The sequence below is a fragment of the Protopterus annectens genome, chromosome 7.part1 (assembly GCF_019279795.1).
Source record: "Protopterus annectens isolate FY-2018-M chromosome 7.part1, PAN1.0, whole genome shotgun sequence".
Classification (NCBI taxonomy): domain Eukaryota; kingdom Metazoa; phylum Chordata; order Ceratodontiformes; family Protopteridae; genus Protopterus; species Protopterus annectens.
In genome coordinates this window covers 480,003,704-480,028,907 of record NC_056740.1, presented here as the reverse complement: position 1 = coordinate 480,028,907, position 25,204 = coordinate 480,003,704, and the positions used below count along the sequence as shown (strand labels likewise).

The following is a 25,204-nucleotide window of genomic DNA, read 5'->3' as shown; positions in this document are numbered from 1 at the left end:
AATGGGGTGCTTCTACCTCCAGAAGTGGAGAAGACAAATCACAGCCTTACAGGAAACAGTCCCAATGACTTCCCCCTGCCTACGCCAAGCACTTATCTTTTGGCAGCGCCTTTAGGGGGAAAACTAGCACTTTTTACTGAAAATTGGCACATAATAACCCAGGACAAATGGGTCTTCGACGTAGTGTCACAGGGCTACAAGTTTCACTTCCATACCTTGCCAAGGGCAAATGGTTGGCCAGACCTACCAAAAAAACAATGGGCAGAGGCACAAAAACAAGATTTTATTCAAGACTGTTCTTGGTACCCAGAAAGGACAAAGCCTGGAGACCAATACTGGACCTATCTATCCTAAACACATCTGGATATACCAAAATTCAAAATGTTGACCTTACAGCAGCTTCTGCCCATGCTGGGCAAGAAGGCTTGGCTTGTGACTTTAGACCTAAGAGGCATACCTGCATGTCCCAATCAGACAAACATGCAGAAGATACCTCAGATTCAAAGCTGGCTCAATGCACTGTCAATTCTCTGCACTGCCCTTTGGCTTTTCTACTGCGCCCAGGGTCTTCAGAAAGTGCCTGGCACCAGTAATTGCATTCTGCAGACACAGGAATACAAATATATCCTTACTTGGACGACTGCCTCATTCAAGCAGAGAACAAGGACATTCTACTACAGCATCTGGCGTTTGTAAAAAGATTACTACCATGACTAGGGTGCACAGTCAACGAACAAAAATCAAAACTAGTGCCCTCTGAAGAGATAATATTCCTGGGTGCAAGCTTAAATACAAAGGCAACTGACATCCTACTTCACACTGTTGGCAACAAAGGCCCAGTTATCTGCAAGAAAAATTCTGCAGGCTTTGGGCTTCATGGCATCCTGCATTCTACTAATTCCATATGCAAGACTGCATATGAGGAATTTTCAATGGTACCTAAAAAGTGTTTGGACTCTGCATTGCCACAGCCTGGAAAACAATTACTCTCATTTCCTGCCTGCAACAGGAGTTTCGATGGTGGGCTGCCGACTGAAGGTAGCCTGCCAGCAGGATAACCCAAGTGTAATGACTGCAACAGTGAAACACGAAGAACATAGTTACAGATGTCCTTCAAGGATGCATCTGCAGTCATAACATATGGGTTGTCCTGCCTCAGGCAGCCCTGCGGTCGGCTGGATTCCAAAGTCTGGGTCTGGCTTCGGCTGATGTCGCACTTTCCCCGACGTCAGAGCTTCTGGGGTATAAAGGCATCAGCCGACGCCATTTTCCTCAGTCTTTCTTGCCGCGGTGCAAGCAGAAGCTGTTCGCAAGTGCCGGTCGGTCAGATCCAGAGATTTCAACTACCGAAGACTTCTAAAAAAGCTAAGTACCCCGTTGGGGACTCTCAGTTGTGTACACTTACCATAAATGTAGATGTTCGGGTGTATTCACTGTTGCAGTCCAGGTTACCCACCCACCATCCCCCATTTCTTTGCTGGAACTTATCTACACTTCTCTAATCTATGCAACCTATCTGGTGTATTTGCTTGTAAATGAAGGTATTACATATTTTGGTGCATGCATGTTTTATTGGCGTATATTTAGCCTACCCTTTTAGGGGCACCTGACATCTGGGGCTATAAAAAATCTAAAGAAAATGTTGTCGGCTGCATGCATCTACGTATCAATCAAAAAGAGATGCTAGCTGTTCTGAATGCCCTGACAGCCCTCAGGGGCCTACTTCATCCGGGACAACTACTGATAAAGACAGACAATACCACGGTCATGTGGTATAGAAACAAGCAGGGAGGCACTCATTCTTACCTCGCTGCAGACTAGCCATTACTTTGTGGGGCACGGCATTAACTTACCAAGTACATCTGCAGGCACAGTTCCTGCCAGGAAAGATAAATACTCTGGCAGACGAACTAAGCAGAAACTTCATGGATCCCCACGAATGGAGATTGGATCCACAAGTCTTCAACATAACAAGGAAATGGGGATGCTCGGACATAGACCTATTTGCCTGTCCTCACAACTGCCAACTAAAGAAATTCTGCACAAGGACTCATCACAGACAAGCATGGAAAGTGGATGCCCTATCTTTCAGCTGGAAAAACTTAACAGTATATGCCTTTCCTCCACTGCCTCTCCTCCCCAAGGTACTCACAAAGGTCAGACAAGAGAAGCCAAAAATTATATTGATTGCCCCTGACTGCCCCCGCCAGTACTGGTATCCAATCCTAAGGAGCTTGTCTCAATGTCCAGCCTGGGCCTTACCTCAGATACCTCACCTCCTGTCCCAACAAAACAATCAAATCCTGCACAGCCAACTCAAGACCTTAAATCTGGCAGCATGGCGGATAATGTAGTCATACAAAACACACCTCTCACTAAAGTGGTGATTGATGTCATTTTGGAGACCAGGAGGCCTAGTACTAGAAAATCTTATGCTGGAAAATGGAAGAGATTCTGTGCCAGGCATAAGGAATTGACACATCAGTCCAAATATTCCTCAGATTTTGCAATACTTAATTGAGATGCTGGACAAAGGCCTATCCTTTTCATCAATTAAAATTCATGCCTCTGCCATTTCGGCTCATTACAATACAGAGCCACCAATCTTTTCTCATCCTTTAAGGCAATACCTTAGAGGAGCCAAAAATTTAAGGCCTCCAAGGAGATCACCAATACCTGCATGGGACCTCAATTATGTTTTGGAAAAACTCACTCTGCCCCCGTTTGAGCCAGCCGCTACAGCTGATATAAAGATTTATCTTTGAAAACGGCTCTGTTCCTAGCAATAACCTCTGCAAGACAAGTCTCAGAGCTACAGGCACTCATGGCTGTGGAACCTTTTATCATTTTTTTTATCCAGACAGGGTTTCTCTGAGGACAAACCCTACATTTATGCCTAAAGTAGTGTCCAGTGTGGCCCTTAACCAAACTATTCATCTGCCTACTTTTTATCCAAATGCACAGAATAAGGACATACACAGACAGCTACACTTCTACTTGAACAGAACCAAAGCTTTCAGAAAGACTGAGCAACTACTAGTGGCATATGCTGCAGGATCACAAGGAAAGGCCATCTCAAAGCAGACTATTTCAAAGTGGATAGGCCACTGTATTCGTTTCTGCTATTCACAATATGGCAAGCCAGTGCCCAAGGGCATTAGGCCACTTTCTACCAGAGGAGCAGCAGCCACTTCAGCAGCCTTCCTCAGGGGAGTACCAACCAAAGACATTTTAGAGGCTGCTACCTGGAGCTCAGTGCACACCTTTATGAAGCACCATCATTTACCATTCTACTCTAAATCCAGGGCAGGCTTTGCCACTGCAGTTCTGCAGGGCCTCATAGCCACTCTTAATGCTATTTAGCTCCAGCCTCCCTTCCATAGCTTTGAGATTCAACCCAAGTGTAATGACTGCAACAGTGAAACACGAAGAACATAGTACAGTTGTGTACACTTACCATAAATGTAGATGTTCGAGTGTATTCACTGTTGCAGTCCAGGTTACCCACCCACCATCCCCCATTTCTTTGCTGGAACTTGTCTACACTTCTCTAATCTATACAACCTATGTGGTGTATTTGCTTATAGATGAAGGTATTACATATTTTGGTGCATGCATGTTTTATTGGCGTATTTTTAGCCTACCCTTTTGGGGGCACCTGACATCTGGGGCAAGAAAAACTAAAGAAAATGGCGTCTGCTGCATCTTTTATACCCCTGGCGCACTGGCGTCAGGGAAGAGGCGACAGCAACCGACGCCAGACCAAGACTTTGGAATTCAGGCCGCCTGAAGGTAGCCTGCCAGCAGGATAACCCAAGTGTAATGACTGCAACAGTGAATGCACACTAACATCTACATTTATGGCAAGTGTACACAACTGTACATTTCATCTCCCTTTGAGGTGCAGCCTCTGTGGGTCTGCAGTTTCTGCCCTGGAAGACCGCCTTTTTGGTTGCAGTTACTTTTGCCAGAAGGGTTTCAGAGTTGCAAGCGTTGTCTGTCAAAACCCCCTTATATGATTTTTTCATAAGGATAAAGTATCCTTGTGTACTAACCTGTCCTTTCTCCCTAAAGTAGCTTTGGAGTCCAGTATTAATTAGGTGATTAATCTCCCGGTCGTCTTCCCACATTTTCAAAACCAGGGAGAATATAAAATCTGTAGTAGTTAACTTCATTTGTCCATCAACCTGTGGGTATCGGATCCATATCGGATCCGAGCCGGCAGCTTCAAACAGCTAAGCTCCAAGCTCCTCCCCTTACCCATAATCCCCTGCCATCCCTCTCTGACCTCAGATCTCGTTTGCAGCGGTTGACTTAACAGCTTTGAACGAGTTCCAGGCGTGGGTTTTAGTTCTGTGAGAAAAATATTGCTTTTTTAATTTTTCTTTAGTGTAATATTGCTTGTTGTTTTGTGTGTTGCCCTTATATTTAAAACCCTTTAGTTTTAATATTGTTATTTGGTTAAATTTTAGTGTAGTTTATTCCTCCCCGTGTGTGAAGGTGTGTGTGTTGGGCCTTGTGTGTTTTTCCTTAACTGTCTGAGGCCCCAAAAACATTTTTATTTAAATGCACGGAGTGTGGCCATAAGCTATCCCCGGCAGATGGCCACACTGTGTGTTATTTGCCTTGGGGTTGACCACCTTTCCTCAGGCTGCACTATTTGTCATTGAGATGGCACTCCTGGCCCACCTCGGTGGCCTCCTCCAGGTCTACCCGAAGCTTGTCCGTTGCAGATATGGACCGGATGATGCGTAGGTTCCTCCAGGCCCAGCTGCAGATGGGAGTGCTCATGCCTGAGCTCAACCCCCTTTTTCGCCCTGATTGCTCTTTCTCTGACCCACTTTTGGGGTTCGGAGCCTTCGGATCCGGGTTGCATAGGAGCCGCCGACCCACTTTTGGGAATTCAGAGCCTTCGGATCCGGGTTGCATAGGAGCCGGAGAAGGATCGGCGCCGATGGTGCTTCATACTTCGGCTCCAACCGGGCCCTCGAGTTTGTCAGGTCCCTTTTCGGATCCCAGCTCTCCGGCTCGGTCGGAGCGTACTGGCTCGTTGGATCCGATTGCTTCGGCGCCTGCCCCGATCCACACATCGGATCTGAGGAGGCTGCTCTCTGATCCTAGAGAGAGAGCAGCTCTCCCTTGGCATTCGATGTAGTGGAGAGGGTATTGTCGAGGGATTCCAGGCCCCAGGCTCAGACTATGGATCAACCCTGCACTCTCTCTGACGGGCCTGCCTTCCATCACCCGGCCCCAGGGACAGCCTGCGCCTACGTCCCAGGTTGTTTCCTTAGAGGAACAAGATGTGGTTGGTGAGGCCTCTTCGGACAGCCCCCCGAGGAGGTCCCTCACAAACGTAAGTGCTAGAGGAGGCACTTGGACTAACCTGAGTCTTTGACAGAAGACATGGATTTAAAGGAAGGGGAAGGTTCCTCAAGGTCACCCCCCCAGGGGACATCTCCTTCGGATTCTGATTCTGATTATCCTTCGGATAATGCTTCGAATTAGAGGGTGGTGGTCAGCCCAAAAGCCTTCCTCTGATGAGTCTGTGTTCCTGGAGGCGTTTGGCGCAGGCCCATCTACCTCTTGAGATCTACCAGGGGATTGGCGGGAGGGGACACCCATCACTACCAAGGCATGGAAGGAACCGGACACTGTTGAGCCCATTCCAAAGAGGCCAGATAAAATCCTTAGTCCCCCCACTGATAGGGCGGTATGGAGCAAGGGTGCTCCTGTAGATGCCATGTTGGTGGCGGCTGCCACCAAGAGGGAACTAGCCCAGGAGAGTTCCTCTGTCCATCCTCCCGACAAGGAGTCTCGGACGATGGACCACCTGGGGAAGCGGATGTCCGCTTCAGCTACCTTCACAGTGAGGTCGCTGAACTATATGGCACATGTCATACGACTCCAGCGGGATCTCAAGGAATACACCGCGTCGCCCCCAGAGTCCATGTCGACTGAGGATAAGAAGGTGTTCTCAGCTCGAATGGCCACTCTCAAGTCCATCTCGAACACTTCTATGCGGCTCCTCTCCCATGCCACTGAAGGAGCCACTAGAGCTAGTGGAGTGGGCGTTTTGAGACACGCTTGGCTCCGCTTCTGTGACTTTGCGGAACCCTTCAAGGCTTCCTTCGCAAATGCCCCTTTTGATGGATCTTTTTGGCAAGACCGTCCGCGACACGCTGGTCCAGAGCGAGAAAGACGGGAAGACGTCTGCCGTCTGAGTCTGCTTCTCGGCTCCCCAGAGGTTTTTCTCCAGGAACCAAAGGGGACAGAAGATGTGGTTCTGGAAGTCTCAACAGTCCCATTTCGCTCTGGACCCCTCGTCCTTCAGAGGCAGAGGAGGACAAGGTGGACGCCGGCCCAGAGGCAGAGGGGGACCGAAGAATTTCGGGTCGAGAGAACCCTTTTCGGATTGGCCCGCGCAGCAGCCCTGAAGGGTTACCCGACTGTTCCACTCTGGAGGCAGTCGGGGGGGCGTTTCTCGAGGCACCTGGCAGTTTGGGAGTCAATTACAACAGATCGCTGGGTGCTTCAAATCATATCCAGAGGTTACAAAATCCCCTTTCTGAATCCCCCACCCAGACCCCGGAGCCTCCCCGATGTCTCACCCAATCAAAGGGAGGCAGCAGCTGCAGAAATAAAGCAGCTGCTAGAAAAAAGAGCGATCCGGCGCGTCCCCCCAGACCAGTCCGGATCGGGCTTCTACTCCAGGTTCTTTCTGGTGCCAAAAAAGAAGGGGGACTTAAGGCCAATCCTCTACCTGTCCTTGCTAAACCTGTCAGTGGCCAAAGAAAAGTTCCGGATGGTCACCATTCAATCCATTCTCCCCCTCGTACAGGTGAAGACTGGATGTGCTCGATAGACCTCAAGGATGCGTACTACCACATATTGATGGAGAGACGCTCCAGAAGTTTCTCCGCTACCGGCTAGGAGCCAGTCACTACCAGTTCAGGGCCCTCCCCTTTGGTCTCACCACAGCCCCCAGGATGTTCACCAAAGTGTTGGCAGTAGTAGCGGCCCATCTGAGACTCCAGGGTATACAGGTCTTCCCCTACCTGGGTGACTGGCTCCTGACTGCCCCCAACAGGCATCTACTATGTTCAACCAGAGATTACTTCCTCCACCTGGCCTCTTGGCTGGGAATCGCAGTCAATCTCAACAAATCTTCCCTTCATCCGACCCAGATCTTAGACTTCATAGCAGCCAGATTAGACACAAACCTGTTGAGAGTTTTCTTAACTCTGGACTGGATTCGCACCCTGAAGCTCCACGTACTGGCCCTTTTACAATCCCCGGCTCCTCCAGCGGAATTGGTTCTGAGGGCTGTAGGTTCCATGGTGGCCACAGTCAATCTGCTACCTTTAGCGCGTTTGAACATGAGAGTACTACAGTAGACCTTGCAGGTTCAGTGGTCCATCTTGCTACGCCTGCTGAGTGCACCTATCCCCCTCAGCAGGGCTTGCAGGAATTCCCTGCTCTGGTGGCTCCAATCCCCGAACCTCCAGATAGGGCGCCCCTTTTCTATGTCCCCGCCTCTAACCATGGTGACCATGGATGCTTCTCGCCTGGGGGGGGGGGGGCACTGCATGGGCAGAACCGTCCAAGGCACGTGGACCCATTCAGAGACCTTATTGCATATCAGTGTCCTAGAGATTAGAGCGGTGCTTTTGGCATTGCAAGCCCTTCTTCCCTTAGGGACGGTTGCAATTCAGACATGTCACTGGTCTGGTATATCAACAAACAGGGGGGAACCAGATCCTACCCACTTTGTCGAGAGGTCATGAGAGTTTGGGAATGGGCGATCTCCACCAACCGCTTTCTCATAGCGACGCATATCCCGGGTCGGTCGAACATTTTAGTAGACAGGCTGAGTGGAACCATCCTCTCGCTGTACGAGTGGTCTCTGAACCCCAGAATAGCGAACCAAATCTTCCTAGAGTGGGGTCAACCTTGCTGCGATCTCTTTGCATCTCCTTCGAACGCAAAGTGCAGCGACTACTTTGCTCTAATTCCCCCACCAGGGAATCCCCCCAGAGACCCTCTGGTGCATGTTTGGCCATCCGGTCTACTTTATGCTTATCCCCCTCTTCACCTAATGCTAAAGTTTTTGCAGAAAGCCTGTCTGTTGGGGAGCAGTGTATTCCTCATAGCGCCATTCTGGCCTCGTCAAACATGGTTCCCATGTCTATGGTCTCACCTAGTGAATCCTCCATGGATTCTAGATCCCACCCCGGATCTGATCTCTCACCCATTGGGTTTACCAACTCCGAACCTGGGCAACCTCAAGCTCACTGCTTGGCTGATCCAGTTCCAGTAATAGTTAGGACTCCCGGTATCTCGTCCCCTGTTAAGGCTATTTTAGTGGCCGCTCATAAACCTTCTACGAGAAAGGTTTATAACAGCAAATGGAAACGCTTTGCTATCTGGTCAGAGCATAGAAATTTGGAACGCTTTGCAGCTCCCATACCAGCGGTGTTAGAATTTTTGTCGACCTTATTCGACCAAGGTGCTAGCTCTTCCATGGTCAAAGTCCAGTTAGCTGCAATTTTCCATTATCATGTGGGAAGTGACCTTGGTTCCTTAGCATCTTCCAAATTATGTAAGACGTTCTTAAAAGGCACCTTCCTCTTAAGACCTCCGGTAAAAGACGCAGTCCCTCCAAGGGATTTAACTCTTGTCCTCCAGTCCTTGACCGGCCCTCCGTTTGAACCCGCAGCCATAGTGGATCTGAAATGCTTATCTTTGAAGACGGCCTTTCTCATTGCTATCACTTCGGCCAGAAGGGTTTCGGAGCTTCAAGCCCTTTGCGCCAAACCACCGTACTTGGTCTTCCATTAAGAGAGTTTCCCTCCGGACCAATCCCTCCTTCCTACCCAAAGTTGCTTCTGAGCCCAATATTAATCAATCTATTAATTTGCCAGTTTTCTTTCCAAATTATCAAAACAAGGGTGAATACAAATTACATTCTCTGGACGTACATAGGCAATTGAGATTCTACTTGCACAAGCCCGCTGAACATAGGCAATCTGAGCAACGCTTTGTATCCTTTGCAAAACCCTCTTTGGGCAAACCAGTATCAAAAGTTACGTTGTCCAGATGGATTTCCCTATGTATACTCCTTGCATACAAGAGTTCTGGTAGACCTGAACCTGAAAGAGTCCACGCTCATTCTACCCGATCGATCTCTACTTCTGCTGCCTTTTGCTCCAGAGTCTCCCTGGATGACATTTGTTCAGCAGCCACTTGGGCTTCATCCCACACTTTCATTAACCATTACAAGTTGGGTCTAATTTCCAGAGGGAGAGCATCCTTTGGCTCTGCAGTGCTCCGGAATATCCTTCCATGAGGACCTCCCAAGTTTGGGTAGCTGGGGACTCTGTCCCACAGGTTGATGGACAAATGAAGTTAACTACTTCAGATAAAGAAGTTATGTACTCACCATAACATTCCATCTGAGTAGGTAAACTTCATTTGTCAGCAACCAACCCTCCCCTCCATCCCCATAACCTATAGTGCATCTTAGAAGGATTCCTTGTCCTTTTCTCCGGATAACACCAGGTTAGGAGTGCAAGTGATCTTTTGTTGTAATATGCTGTTTCACCATAGCAAACTCGATCTGAGGTCAGAGAGGGATGGCAGGGGATTATGGGTAAGGGGAGGAGCTTGGAGCTCGGATCTTAGTAGTTTGAAGCTGCCGACTCGGATCCGATATGGATCCCATACCCACAGGTTGCTGACAAATGAATGTTATGGTGAGTACATAACTTCTTTTTATGATTATTGAATGCGTTACGTTTTTACCTGTACAGGACTAAATCCTTTCACAAGTCTGACCAGCTTATTTCCTACTCTAAACCCTTTTTGGGGAAACCAGTGTCTAAGGTCACCATTGCCCGTTGAATTTCCCAGTATTCAGGCGTATTCTGTTGGGGGTTATCCTTGCCAGGTCATGTGAAGGCATATTCCACCAGATCTGTGGCTACTTCAGCAGCCTTTTGGTCCAGAGTTTCATTAGATATATGCTCTGCAGCCACTTGGGATTCATCTCATACCATCATTTCACATTATAAGTTGGACATCATATCCAGGAATAGGGCATCCTTTGGCTCTGCCGTGCTCTGCAGTATCCTTCCATGAGGGCCTCCCAGGAGTTTAGTAGCTGGGGACACTGTACCACAGGTTGAAGATCAAATGAAGACTACTTCAGATAAAGAAGTTATGTACTCACCATAATGTTCCTTCTGAGTTGTTGCTCAGTCTTCAACCATCCATCCCTCCTTTCCCCCCTGCCTTGCACAGACTGTGTGGTGGTCAGGTGAATAGAGGATGTGGTCATCTCCAGGGTGCCTCTTTACTGTTCCCTTTTGCTTATGCAGACATTTAGTATGTGACAAGGTGTTGGGTTGGATGTGGATACTAAGTTGGGCAGCAGACTCTATCTCAAGGGAGGAAGCAGACATGGACATTATGGGTAGGGTAGGAGCTTTGAACTCTGATCAGATGCTGGATATGCTGCCTTGTCAGATCTGTGCCATATCTGGGAACCCACAGGTTGAAGACAAATGAACAACTCCGATGGAATGTTATGGTGAGTACATAACCTTTTCTCCCTGAATGAGCAAAAGTCAAATCTGTATTCAGTCAAGAAGTTTACCTAGTTTGATGCTCCCTTGGACATTTGTGTAAGAGTTTACCGACCACAGGAAAAGGCGGATTCTCTGTTCTGTTAGTACATCCTTAGAAAATATTGACAATTAGTGTGTGCGCATTTTGGGCTAAGCAGTATCCATTGTATTTGTGGTGTTCTTTACTTTGCTGCACTTAAGAATGCATGAGACCAGCAGGTTCCGTCCTTTTGATGTAATCATCCCAATTTACTGTGAATAATTTGGAAAATAAAATGATGTACACCAAACCATAATGAGGACAGTACTCTTCAGCTTACCATCCCACACCCTCCCAAACCGGGTGTTAAGTGCAGATACCTTGAGGTGACTTTGGAGGCAAATATCAACCACCTTGGGATGCAGGGCATGTGCTTGGGAGGTGCAGCCAGGCACATCTGCATGTAAAAGAGATGAGGTGTTGGCTGTGGTCCAGCCTCTGAACTGTTGTGGCATTCTGAGGATGTGGGACCTTAGGTGTCATGTGATGGTAAGTGGGGAAGGGAGTACTCCTAACAACTATGTGGACATTGAGATGTCTGTAAACTTATACTGTGGTTATAAAGATGGCATGGGCATGCGTCTCCATGCAGACCATGTGAGAATGGTTTGCTCTTTGCCTGTGTTCCTTCTGCTGCTTTCTGTACCAGGGTAGGTAAGGACCCATTCTGCGAGAGCTGTAGCAGCTGCTCCTGTCGTAGAGCTCTAGCAATTGCCTTTCTTAGAGGCATCAGCACAGTCGGTCTTAGAAATAACCATTTGTTGCTCATTTTGCAACTTTTTAAGCATTCTAATCTAGATGTTTCCTCTAGAAGCAGGACAGGATGTGGCTGTACCATTCTGCAGGGTTTCTAAAGCCAACATATTCTCATGGGAAGCCACCCAGTGGTCCATGAGCTTTGGGAATCTTCTCAGATGTAAAGACTACTACAGCAGTAAATCATACAAAGAATGGTATGCTTGTGTTAGTAATCTAATTTTGTTGTGGATGTGCTATTGGGCTCAATGTTGCAGTAATGGCTCCCTCCTTCCACCCCACATTTTATTTTCTGGATATCTAGGGTGATCTTACTAGACTGCCATGTAAGGCGGGGGGGGGGGGTTGTTTACTTCATCTGTACAGTTTCCTGAAGGCTGTAGGGCACAAAAACTAAATTTGAGAAAATCTTGTACTATTATACGTGTGGGAGGAAACCTGACTGACCTAGGGGGTTGTGCAATGCTGTGGAAGTAGGACTGAATGTCTGGGACCTTTAGCTCAAGTGCCGCATGTAAAGTTTGCCATGAGAATGAACATGGGTGTAGAATCTGCAATTATTGCAAGTTGATCAAACATTTGTACTTTATTTTTGTGCAGTGTTTTCTGGTCTTAGTCTACTGTCTCTTTAGCTTTCTCTGTCACAGCTAAACATTTTGAAAGTGTTTTTTGGGCTGTTTTTAATGAGTGTGTTTCTCCTCAGTACTATTATAGTGCACAGACACAGCAGTTCCTTTATTGGGATGGTGAGAAACAGACGTACGTCCCAGCTACAGACGTTACAAGTCAGCAGCATCCAGGTAGTTCCAGCACAAATAAGGAAGGCAAGGAGAAGAAGGAGAAAGCCAAGAGCAAGACTGCACAGCAGGTGAGAATGGTGTCCGTGCAAGTTAGAGCAAGACTGCACAGCAGGTGAGAATGGTGTCCGTGCAAGTTAGAGCAAGACTGCACAGCAGGTGAGAATGGTGTCCGTGCAAGTTAGAGCAAGACTGCACAGCAGGTGAGAACGGTGTCCGTGCAAGTTAGAGACTGCACAGCAGGTGAGAACGGTGTCCGTGCAAGTTAGAGCAAGACTGCACAGCAGGTGAGAATGGTGTCCGTGCAAGTTAGAGCAAGACTGCACAGCAGGTGAGAATGGTGTCCGTGCAAGTTAGAGCAAGACTGCACAGCAGGTGAGAATGGTGTCCGTGCAAGTTAGAGCAAGACTGCACAGCAGGTGAGAATGGTGTCCGTGCAAGTTAGAGCAAGACTGCACAGCAGGTGAGAATGGTGTCCGTGCAAGTTAGAGCAAGACTGCACAGCAGGTGAGAATGGTGTCCGTGCAAGTTAGAGCAAGACTGCACAGCAGGTGAGAATGGTGTCCGTGCAAGTTAGAGCAAGACTGCACAGCAGGTGAGAATGGTGTCCGTGCAAGTTAGAGCAAGACTGCACAGCAGGTGAGAATGGTGTCCGTGCAAGTTAGAGCAAGACTGCACAGCAGGTGAGAATGGTGTCCGTGCAAGTTAGAGCAAGACTGCACAGCAGAAGACTGCACAGCAGGTGAGAATGGTGTTAGAGCAAGACTGCACAGCAGGTGACAAGACTGCACAGCAGGTGAGAATGGTGTCCGTTAGAGCAAGACTGCACAGCAGGTGAGAACGGTGTCCGTGCAAGTTAGAGCAAGACTGCACAGCAGGTGAGAACGGTGTCAGTGCAAGTTAGAGCAAGACTGCACAGCAGGTGCGAACGGTGTCAGTGCAAGCTGCACAATGTTTTGGTATGTTCATACTTTCAGGATGCTTAGCTTTTGTTCTTGATTTGAAGTCATTTTAAACCTGGGTAATACACCGTACCAACAGTAGAGGCTTACTGGGTCTGTGGGCATGAATCGATATAAACTGCTCTTTGACAAGGAGTTAGTCTGGCATTTGGTGCAGAGGGATAAGACTTGAGAGAAGTTCTTGCAGTACAAAGTGCATTTTCCTCAGCTCTCATGTACCTACTGGGTGACCGTGAACAAGTCAGTTGGTGCTTGAAGCCAATTGTGAATTTGAGCTAGGCTCCTCGGTGACCCTTTAGACTGCAGTTAACTAACTAGGAGTAGGGGAAATGAGTCTTGAGTTTGTCTTGAGATTGAAGACAGTTGTGCACAGCACCATAAGCTTAGTTTTCATTATTTGTTACATACTGGGACCTTTCAGTCAGCCAGCAGACACTTTTTGCATAAACTTTTCTTTAAAGTCTATTGAAGTTTCTTAGTCATAGGGTGTGCTGACTGCTACAGTTTGTATCTTGGTTAGAAAGGTTGTTGGCTGTCAGATTTGTTGGGGTTTGTAGACCGCAGAGGAGTCACTGAAATAAGATGTCCTTAGCTTAGACAAAGTTGTTAAACTGAACCAATGGTTTGTAAACAGCCTTTAACTGTGCCATTATTAGTGGGTGCCATCCTCATTTTCTTAAAAAAAAAAAAAAAACCTCCTGGAACAGGAAATTCAACTTGAATCTGTTGCATCTTTGCATTACATACATGTTCAGGCCTGCAGTAGATTTGCCCGTTGTACAGTGTTGGTGAAAATGAATGACTAGTGTACCCTCATAATGTGTGCACATCTTTAGCGTATAAAGTAGTAGCAACCTTGTAGTTTGGGGACACCAACTGAATAAAGACCTAAGTGTGTCCTTAAGCCTTGAAATAATCAGTACTTTGTATGCAACAATCAAAGTTCAGCTTCAGTAGTTACCCAATTGTAAAGTCCTTTTTGATATGAGAGCAGGTACTTAACTTAATTGACATTACAATAGGTTTTATTCAAGTAATTTTTCTTTCGCATGTGAATTAATTTACTGCATATGGATCATTGTTTCAGATTGAATAAGCATTAGTAATCTCTCCCTATGTACATTTGGCACACGCAGTCACTAGCTTAACTTCACTGTTGTCTGTTAAGTTATGACTGGCAGCCCTTCCAGTCTCCTTGGTTGCCCTCTTGCCTTTGAGCATGTCAGGGTTGACATCTTTTAGTTTTGTTACAGAAGCCTGACAAAATTCACACACTGCATATATGATGGACATTTTGTCATAATATTGTGCAGCTACCCCAGTGCATGATGTCCCGTAACCTTCAAACAATTTTTATGCAACTGTTTCACTGCAGAGTCTCTTATATAGGAGTCTGTTTTCATAATTAACTATTTCAAGTGCAGTACCTAATTGGATAATTATATTCTGTACCAAAACAAGGTGCGACTCACTGCTGTACTCTAATAATGCCACTGCTGACGTGTGCTGTTACTTTTTTCTAGTCATTTATATTCTGCCAAGTGCCCTGAGTCAGAAATGCTAGAAAGTACAAACTCCCAACTATTACTGAACAGTGTTAGTAAGCAGTCATGATGTTGTTCGTGTTTCATTGTTGCAGTCATCACATTTGGGTTATTCCTGCCAGGGTAGCCCTCAGCTGGCCCAAATACCAGAGGCTTAGTATTGTTGCATCTTGCTGTCGCTTCAGCACTAATGTCAAGTCGTCAGTAGTATAAAGTAAGGCAGCCGACACCTTTACATCAATCTTTCTTGCCGTGGAGCCCAAAGCAGTTTGCACGAGTGCCGTCGTCTGCTACCAGAGTTTCGTCTACCGAATTGAAGTTGAAGTCTTCTAAAGCTAAGTACCCCGATGGGGATCCTTTTTTCTTGCACTAACCAATATCAGAAAAAGTTAATTATCTCGCCTGTGGAAAGCAAATACCACACCGGGGCTTCCATTCTTACTGTCACTTGTTTAGGCCCAGACCACGACGTCCCCCGTTGTCACTTCTTTGCTTTGTTCAACACCAGAGCTATCCATCGTCGGGATCTTATTGTACCCAGATATTTTTGCTTTCAGTCCTCTAATTCCAATATGGCTTCAGTAAGCCATCCAACAGCAGATCTTCCAAAAAAGGTAGAGAGAGAGATGGACTGCACAGATCCAAACCTACCGATGACGCTTCCATTGAGCTAGTCGTTAGTTCTCTGGTTCTCAGTGAGGTGCTTTCCCAGCCCCTGATGCCCTCTTCTGTGAATTCGCAGGCCGCCACTGAGACACTTTCAGAGTCTGGTATGCAGCAAAACTCCTCTTCAACTAAGGATCCTGCGGTCCGGCTCTAACTTGGATTGGTCTGGAGCTTTTGAGCAGGCACTGGCTTCTGAGGAAGTCCTTCGCACTACCAAATCTCGACACAGACCAACGTCATCTTTTGCAACTACCGTTCCATTGAAAGCTGCCGAGTTTCTTAGGCCCAGGGTACGAACCACACCCAAGAAACCGACCCACTCTCAGGCACCTGTTTTCTTGCCTCTCTCGGATGTTTAAAATGGTGGAAGACCTTGTTGTACTGATCAGGGGAAGCCAAGCTACCCCCTCCAAAAGGAAGAGAGATCTGTCCCCTGTAGTTTTGTCTGAACAAGAGTCCGATGACTCTGATGCATCTGAATATGAAGACATGCAACCCCTCTCTACTTATGAGGATTCGGATGCAGAGGAGTCCATCCCTTCAGCCTCTCCCACAGAGGATTTTTCCTTTGGGGAAACCCTGCATACGTTAAGGGAGCATTTCCAATGGGAGAGTGAAGACTACCCTCAGTCTAGAAAGAGACTCGTGAATTCCTAGATCTTCCACAGCACAGACCCTTGGCCATCCCCAGCAGTCCTGGATGTTGTGGAGGATGTTTTCCTGGCATCGAAGTGGACTCCTGACACCCTCCCTCCTGCACCCAGAAAAACGGATAGGTACTATAGAGTCCCTGACTCTCACAAATTTCTTTTTAAAAATCCTACTGCTGACCCTGAGGTAATTTCTCAAGGGCCTAAAGGGAGTAAAGCAACCTCTGCTAAGAATCCCACCCCCTCAGGGATTCCTAAGCAATAGGCAGATGGGATAAAAAAGTATACACCTCCGCTACTCTTGCTATCAGGGCACTGAATTGTCAATTCCATATGCTAAAATTTCAGCAACATACCCTGGAACTCCTCAAATAAAAATGTCTTTCTTTCCTGCTTGGCAAGAATCTAAAGAATTACAAGAATTAATGCATTATGCAAGTCAATAACTAAACACACCTTGCACTGTGGCTTTGACGCCCTAGAAGCTTCTTGCAGGGCAGCAGTCACTGGATCTGTCATTAGAAGGCATGCATGACTTAAGGAACAGCCCTTGCCAGACCATGTCAAATCTAAATTGTCGGATGCCCCCTTGCACATAGACAACTTATTTGGCAGTAAGGCAGAAGAGGTGTTAAAAAAGATAGCGGAAAAAGCAAAATCTATGCAAACAGTTAAGGATTTCTTACAGGTCCAGCCACCCAAGTTCAGCAGGCATTGTCCCACCAAACACTGGTCCTTTTCTGCTCCCACCAAGCCATTCCAGCCTAGGCCCTGAGGAACCATACACCCCAGACAGCAGCCACAGGGAATGCAGAGCTCTAAGCAGTGGACTACCTCAACTTAAAAAACAGGGAGTTCTAAGCCACCCCTTATGGTAAGAACTCAAAATGACTCGCCTCTACCCTCCTTCACATACCCCTAGGAGGAAAACTTCCTTTCACTCAAGCACCTGGGCCACCATTACCAAGGACCAATGGGTTCTGAACATTGTCTCGGGTACAAATTCTCCTTCCAACCCCAAAAGGGTTCCCAGATCTCCCACCAAATCACTGGGCAGAGGCTCAAAAGCAGATCCCTTCCTTGCTCTTCTTGGGGGAAGTAGAGCATGTTCCTGCAGAGCAGATAGGCCAAGGCTTCTACTCCAGACTTTTTCTGGTGTCCAGAAAAGAGGGCACCTGGCACCCCATCCTTGGATCTATCCATTTTAAGCACCTTTCTGTTGATCCCAAAATTTAAAATGCTCACCCTCCAGCAACTGCTACCCATTCTCTCCAAGGATGCCTGACTAAGCCACCCTGGACCTAAGAGGCCTACCTCCACATTCCTGTCAGGGAGTCCTGCAGAAAATATCTCCGCTTCAGGGCAGGATCTCAACACTTTCAGTTCTCTGCACTTCCCTTTGGCTTATCTGCTGCTCCCAGAGTTTTCACAAAATGCCTGGCTCTGGCCATTGCCTTTTGCAGACAAAGAAATATTCAGATTTACCCCTACTTAGACTGCCTTATTCAGGCAGACAGCCAGGAAAAGCTGCTCAAAGAGCTGGCCTTTGTAAAGGACCTACTAACCTCCCTAGGGTACACAATCAACAAAAAGAAATCCAAACTGATACCCACCAAAAGGATAACCTTCCTTGGGAGCAAGTCTGGACACAGCATCCCAGATGGCATGCCTTACACCAGAGAAACAAATTTTCCTATCAGCTTACTTCTCTCAGCTGGCCACCAGGCTCCAGCTTTCTGCAAGGAAAATCCTGCAAGCCCTGGGGTTCATGGCCTCTTGCATACTCCTCATTCCGTATGCCAGACTGCATATGAGGAAGCGTTGGTGGTACCTAAAGAGCCTTTGGTGTCAACACCGTCAAAATCTGGAAACTCTTCTGCCTATCCTTCCTTGCCTGAGGAAGGAATTCCTTTGGTGGGCAACAGCCTGCTCCCACAACAAGGGACTGCCCTTCTCCCCACATCTGCCACCCAGGCCCTCACCACAGATTCATCAGACTACACTTGGGGTGCAGACCTGGATGGCAGGTGCATACAGGGCCAATGGAACCCCCAGCAACTCCCCCTGCACAACAGTAAAAAAAAGAGTTGATGGTTGTGCAACAGGCCTTGATAGCTTTCAAACCTCATCTATCTCCAGGGGTTCTCCTGATCAAAACAGACACCACCACAAGCAAGGAGGGACTTACTCCTACCCGCTGTGCACGCTGGCCATGACCCTTTGGTTCACATCCTCTTCCATGCAGATACACATGTTAGCACAATACCTGCCAGGCTCTCTCAACTCCCTGACAGACCAATTAAGCTGAAAGCTTTTGGACCCCCACAAGTGGCAGCTCAACAGAAACACCTTCCTAATAACTCAGAAATGGGAACCCCGAAGGTCTACCTCTTTGCCTCCCACACCAGCCATCAGCTTAGCATATTCTGCACCAGGGAGCATCACTGCATTGCTTGGAAAGTGGATGCCCTGTCCTTCCCCTGGGTAAACCTCTTGGTCTATGCCATTCTTCCTCCTACCTCTCATTCCCAGGGTACTGCTCAAAATAAGGGAGGAAAAACCAAGGACCATTCTGACTGGCGCAGACAGCACTAGTACCCCTTGCTGCGCAGTCTGTCCCCACTGCCTCCATGGAATCTTCCTCCGATTCAAAACTTCCTAAAACAGAGGGAAGGGGGATTTATGCTCCCCCAAATGCAGACACTCAGTTTGGCAGCTTGGCTTATACCCTAACCCCTGACCAATCTGCCATCCTTAGTAAAATGGTTGTGGATGTTGTCCGAGAGCCAGACACCCTAGCACCAGAATGTCTTATGCAGAATAATGGAAAAGGTTCTGCACCTGGATCCAGGCTGAGTGCCAGTATGTCACAACCCTCCTTCTCTCTCATCCTAGATTTCTTAGCTGACCCTACTACACAGTGATCTCTTTCTGCTGTATAAAAATTCATGCCTCTGCTATTTATGCTAATTTTCCCACTGAGCAGCCTCTTTTTACACCCTCTACTTCCTTAGAGGGGCTAACAACTTGAGCCCCCCCCCCCAAAGGACACCAACACCAGCTTTGGGACCTTAACTTCGTCTTAGAAAAGCTCACCCTCCCCCCTTTTGAACCAGCTTCTTCTGCAGAGCTAAAATTTCTCTCTTGGAAGACAGCCTTCCTCTTGGCCATCACTTTAGCCAGAATAGTCTCTGAGCTGCAACACACATGGTTGTGGAACCCTTCGTCATCTTCTATCAGACAGGGTATCCCTCCATCCTTCATGCCCAAGGTGGTGTCCAGTGTGGCTCTCAACCAATCCATCCATTTACCCACCTTCTTTCATAACCCCCTAAAACAAGGGGAAAAGGATTCTGCAGTCTCTAGATGTGCACAGACAGCTCAGATACTATCTGGACAGGACTAAACCCTTCAAGAAAGTCTGATCAGTTGCTGGTTAGCTTTGCTTCAGCGGCAGAAGGCAAAGCCATCTCCAAGCAAACCATTTCCAAATGGATAGGACACTGCATCCATTTCTGCTACAAGCAGCATGGCAAGCCTCCCCCAAGGAGGTCAGGACACACTCCACCTCTGCAGCTTTCCTCAGAGGAGTCTCCACCAGGGACGTTGGGAGGTTGCCACTTGGACATCTGTTCATACTTTTACCAAGCATTACCCACCTGCCTCTCTTCTCCAAATCCAGGACAGGGTTTGCCTCTGCAGTCTTGCAGGGCATGCTAGCCAGCTCCTAGCTTCCTTGACTGCCTCCATCCACCCATTTTTCCTCAACTTTAGGAATCTATCCAAATGTGATGACTGCTGCAGTGAAACATGAAGAACATAGTACAGTTGTGTACATTTACCGTAAATGTAGATGTTCAAGTGTATTCACTGTTGCAGTCCTGGTTTCCCTCCCTGCATCCCCCTTTCTCTCTTTCTTCCTTTTTTCCCTTGTTCTCCTTTCCTTACGAGGGACATATTGGTGTTTGTTTTCCACTGGTGGGGTTCTACCACCAGAGCCTGGCCTCCTACTTTGAGGGCTCCTGACATGTTAGGGCAAGAAATACTGATGTGATGGCATTGGATGCCTTCCTTTTATACCACTGAAGACCTGACAACAGTTCTCAACCAACAACAACCAACACAGAAATACTAAGTCTCTGGTATTCAGGATGGCAGGGATAACCCAAATGTGATGACTGCAACAGTGCATACACTCGAAAATTTACATTTATGGTAAGTGTACACAACTGTACTTTATTTTGTATTCAATGTTTGTCAGACCTTTCATTGAGTACAGTCTCCTTTGGTTATATACTTAACCAGGGACTTCAAAAGCTGGAACATCCGTAGAAATTTTCGGACTAAAGTAATGCAGGATGGCAAAAGGGGCATTTCCTATGCAGACTGCCTCAAAGCCTTGTTCCCCTGTATTCTGTTCTTACAGGCTTTTGAGGGGAGGTCTATGCTTGCATGCAAGGCATTGTCGGACTCCACCCTGAAGGACCTCCTGTATGTTTGCACAACAGATAGCACCAGAATTACTTATTCTAAAGCTTTAAACCTTGTTATGATATAAATCGTACCTGCTGCAGAGAGGGAGGGGAGGTGTTTATCGCAGAGACTACCACTTCTCTGGAATATGTGAAGCAGAGTACCTCCTTAACCCAATTAAAGTGCAACTAGGACAGGAGAGTCATCCATGCTTTGGTACTAAGTCACTAATGGACACAGGCATCCTGTAAATTATTCGGCTTACACTTGTCAAGGGTGCCAGAACTTGCACACCTATGAAACCTATACCTCAGTATTGCAACATTGATATATTCAAAGATATAAAAGTATGGAAAATTTATTAAAACTGTAATGAAACATTGATATATTTGCACATGTACAAGTATGGTAAGGTACGTACACATTTGTAACCCCCCCCCCCCCCAAAAAAAAAAAAAAAACCCTGTAGTGTACTGTCCAGCCCTAACCCTGTGGACTAGTCAGTACAAGTACAAAAGGAAGAGGGCCTCCCCTTTAATATAGACCAGACTTTTATTTTGGTTTTGGTATGGAGGGAGACACCCTAGACCTCAGTATAGGATATGGAATCCCAGGGAAAAGGAACTGCACATTAGCATATAAAAGGTAATGGTGGTGTTTCAAGAGCTTGTGGCTTTCAATGCAGAATGGAAACATGGGATCTTGAATGTCATTACAGACATCACCACAGCTGCATTGTCATAGATTGGGGGGGAGCTCCTTAGTTACTCAGGAATGTAGAGCATAGCTTAACTGCACTGTACCAGCATGTCATCTCTACACCCCTCTGATCTCATTGTGGTGGTAGATGACCTCTGCAGATCCGTCGACTAAAATCTTGAAATGGAAAATGGACCTTACTGTTAATAGGATCTTCTATAATGGTTGGGGAAGGCCCCATACAGTGGCCTTGTTTGCATCGCCAGCTAAGGAAGCTTTTTGGGTATGTATGCAGAAAGGCCAAGTGCAGTAACTATTCCTTATTCCTGCAAAAGAACAACAAAGGCAAGCTTATTTTGTCAGTCTGTAGTCTAGACAGCTGTTCAACCTAGGTATCAGTGCAGCAGAATCATTTGTCATGAAAATTTCAGCTGACTGACCTGATTTCCAGAGTTTTGATGTACTCTGAGAAAGTCTGTTCACCACTATGTTGTTCGTGTTTCACTGTTGCAGCCATTACATTTGGGTAATTTGCTGGCAGGTTGCCCTCAGTCGGCCTGAATTCCAAAGTATTGGGTCCTGCGTCGGTTGCTGTCTTTTCTTCCATGATGTCAGGGGTATATATAAAACATGCAGTCGACGCCATATTCTTTAGTCTTTCTTGCCGCGCTGTGCCCGAAGTAGAAGCATTTCGCAAGTGCCGTTCGGCCGACTCCTGAAATATTCGCGTTTCAGAACTGAAGTCTTCAGTAAAGCTAAGTACTCCGTTGGGGAAACTTTTTTCTTGCTTTTTACTGATGTCAGAAAAAGTTAATTGTATTACTTGTGGGAAGCAAATACCTCCATAAGGATTTTCATTTATACTGTATTCCTTGCCTAGGCCCTGATCACAACGTGCCTAGCTGTCTGTCTGTGCTAGATTTAACCAATACACTATTAAGCGTTGGTATATTTTTGCATCTAAGTATTTTGGAAACAGATTTAAACTACCCAGAGATGTCTGATAGCAATCCATCTCCCAGAGTACAAAAAAAGCACAAATAAAAGGACAGAGAAAGGCAGTCGAGATCCAAAATGGATGACTAAGCTTCTCCTAAGCCAGTCACCGGTTCGCCGGTACTCAGTGAGGTGCTTTCACAGCCCCTGATACCTGCTACCTTCGAGTCACAGGCCTCTACCGACACCCTTGTGGAGTCTGGCATGCCGCAAGATACTAAAGGTATTGGACCAACAGATGTATCTCCCTCGGAATGGTCCGGAGCCGCTGAGCAGGCACCGGCTTTTGAGGGTGTATTCAGACCTCAACATTTTTATATCAAACAGACAAAAGCTGCAAGACTAAAGGCAAAGACACCTTCTAAAACTAAAAAAAATGATGCCTGAGCCATGTGCACAGGCCTCTATGCCTAAAAAACAGATGATCAAAATGGCTGAAGACCTTATTACCTTGATCAGTGGTACCCATCTTCCTCCAGATAAGAGGCCTAGGCAAGACACTGACTATGAATCTTCAGATCAGGTTTCTATTTCTTCTGATCAGGAATTATCTTTACCTCCCTATGAGGATTCTGATGTTGAGGAGTCTATTCCATCTGCATCTCCTCCTGAGAATTATTCATTTGGAGAAACCTTGCATACTTTGAGGGAGCATTTTCACTGGAAGAGTCAAGACTTCTCAGAATCAAAAAAGAGGCTCAGGGATTTCCTCCTTCTCCCTCAGCACAAGCCTTTAGCCATTCCCCCTATTTTAGACATTGTGGATGATGATTTTCGGAGTCAAGCCTGACCCCTGACTCTCTACCTCCGGCTCCCAGTAAGCCTGAAAGGTATTAGAGTTCCTGACTCTCATAAATTTTCATTTAGAAACCCTGCTGCTGATCCTGAAACTATTTCACTGAGCCCAAAGGGAGTTAAGGCCTCAACAGCAAAAATCCCTACCCCCTCTGACAGAGATTCTAGGGCACTGGACAGATGGGGGGGTGGAGGTTTATACGTCTGCAACCTTGGCAATCAGGGCCTTAAACTGTCATTTTCATATGCTTAAGTACCAACAGCATGTTACGGGATTGCTGAAACAGAAAATGATGATTTCAGAATGTGCAGAAAATAAGGAATTGCAGGAATTATTGCATGCAGCTGAACAAGTTGGAAAGCATACTTTGCAATGTGGTTTTGATTCTTTAGAGGCCTCCCGCAGGGCCGCAGTTACTGGATCTTTTATTAGGAGGCATGCCTGGTTAAAGGAACAAAATTTGCCTGATCATGTTAAAGCTAAATTGCTAGATGCACCTTTACAGCATGATTCTCTGTTTGGTATTAAGGTAGAAGAGGTTTTAAGAAAATGGAAGACAAAGCTAAGTCTACGCAAACTGTTAAAGATTTCTTACACGTGCAGCCACCTAGATTCAGTAGACACTGGCCTACAAAAAATTGGCCCTTTCCTGTGTCAGACAGCTCAAAGGGGCAAATCCAGATGCCCTAAGGGTTCCGGGTACCAGGCTCAAGACTCATACAGGTCAAAGCAATGGGGCGCATCCACCTCCAAATCTGGAGGAGATAAAGCGCAGACTTACGGAAAACAATCCCAATGACTTCCCTCTGCCTACACCAAGCACGTATCTTTTGGCAGCACCCATAGGGGGAAAATTAGCACTTTTTGCTCAGAATTGGCAGTTGTTAACCCAGGACAGGTGGGTACTGAACATCATATCACAGGGATACTGATTCCATTTCCACACTGCCAATGGCAAATGGTTGGCCAGACCTGCCAAAAAAACAATGGGCAGAGGCTCAGAAACAGGTTACGTCCCTCATGGATATGGGGGCCATTCAGAGACAGTACCAGAACAGGAAAAAGGACAAGGTTTTTACTCTACTGTTCCTGGTACCCAGAAAGGACAAGGCCTGGCGGCCAATACTGGATTTATTGATTTTGAACACATACCTGGACATTCCAAAATTCAAAATGCTCACTTTGCAACAACTTCTGCCCATGCTGGGCAAGATTGCTTGGCTGGTGACTTTAGACTTGAGGCATACCTGCATGTCCCAATAAGACAGTCGTGCAGAAGATACCTCAGATTCAAGGCTGGCTTAATACATTACCAATTCCCTGCATTGCCCTTTGGCTTATCTACTGTGCCCAGAGTCTTTACAAAGTGCCTGGCACCAGTAATTGCATTTTGCAGACAAAGAAGTATTCAGATATATCCTTACTTGTACGACTGTCTCATTCAAGCAGAGAACAAGGAACACTCTTCTACGACACCTGGCATTTGTGAAAAGGCTTCTAGCATGCCTAGGGTACACAAACGAAAAGAAATCACAACTGGTACCCTCTCAAAAGATAACATTCCTGGGTGCAAGCTTGCATACAACTGCCCAGATGGCTTACCTCACGCCAGACAAAGGCAACTGACTACTTACTTCAAACTGATGGCAACAAAAGCCCAGTCTTCTGCAAGACAAATTCTGCAGGCTCTGGGCTTCATGGCATCCTGCATCCTACTAATTCCATATGCAAGACTGCATATGAGGAAACTTCAATGGTACCTAAAAAGTTTATGAAGTCAACATTCACACAGTCTGGAAACAGTGAATATTCGTGTTTCACTGTTGCAGTCATTATACTTGGGTAATCCTGCTGGCAGGCTACCTGCAGTCTGCCTGAATTCCAAAGTCCTGGTCCGGCATCGGTTGCTGTCGCCTCTTCCCTGACATCAGTGCACCAGGGGTATAAAAGATGCAGCCGACGCCGTTTTCTTCAGTCTTTCTTGCCACACGGTGCCCGAAGCAAAAACAGTTCGCAAGTGCCAGTTGGCAGACTCCTGAGATTTTCGAAATCGAATTTCAGATCCGAAGTCTTCATTAAAGCTAAGTACCCCGTTGAGGAAACTTTTTTCTTGCTCCAGACCGATGTCAGATAAAGTTAACAATTGTATTTCTTGTGGGAAGCAAATACCTCATAAGGATTTTCACTCTTACTGTATTCC

General features: G+C 46.7%; 1 protein-coding gene across 1 annotated transcript in view; it reads left to right on the top strand.

Annotated features, from left to right (window-relative positions):
- The window catches only part of LOC122807832 (RNA-binding protein 5-like), a 1,001,232-nt gene that overhangs the window by 655,530 nt on the left and 320,498 nt on the right, over positions 1-25,204 (top strand). Inside the window, exon 17 of the mRNA XM_044078931.1 lies at positions 12,125-12,289. Within this exon, the coding sequence (XP_043934866.1) occupies positions 12,125-12,289 (165 nt within the window). The remainder of the gene's footprint in view (positions 1-12,124; positions 12,290-25,204) is intronic.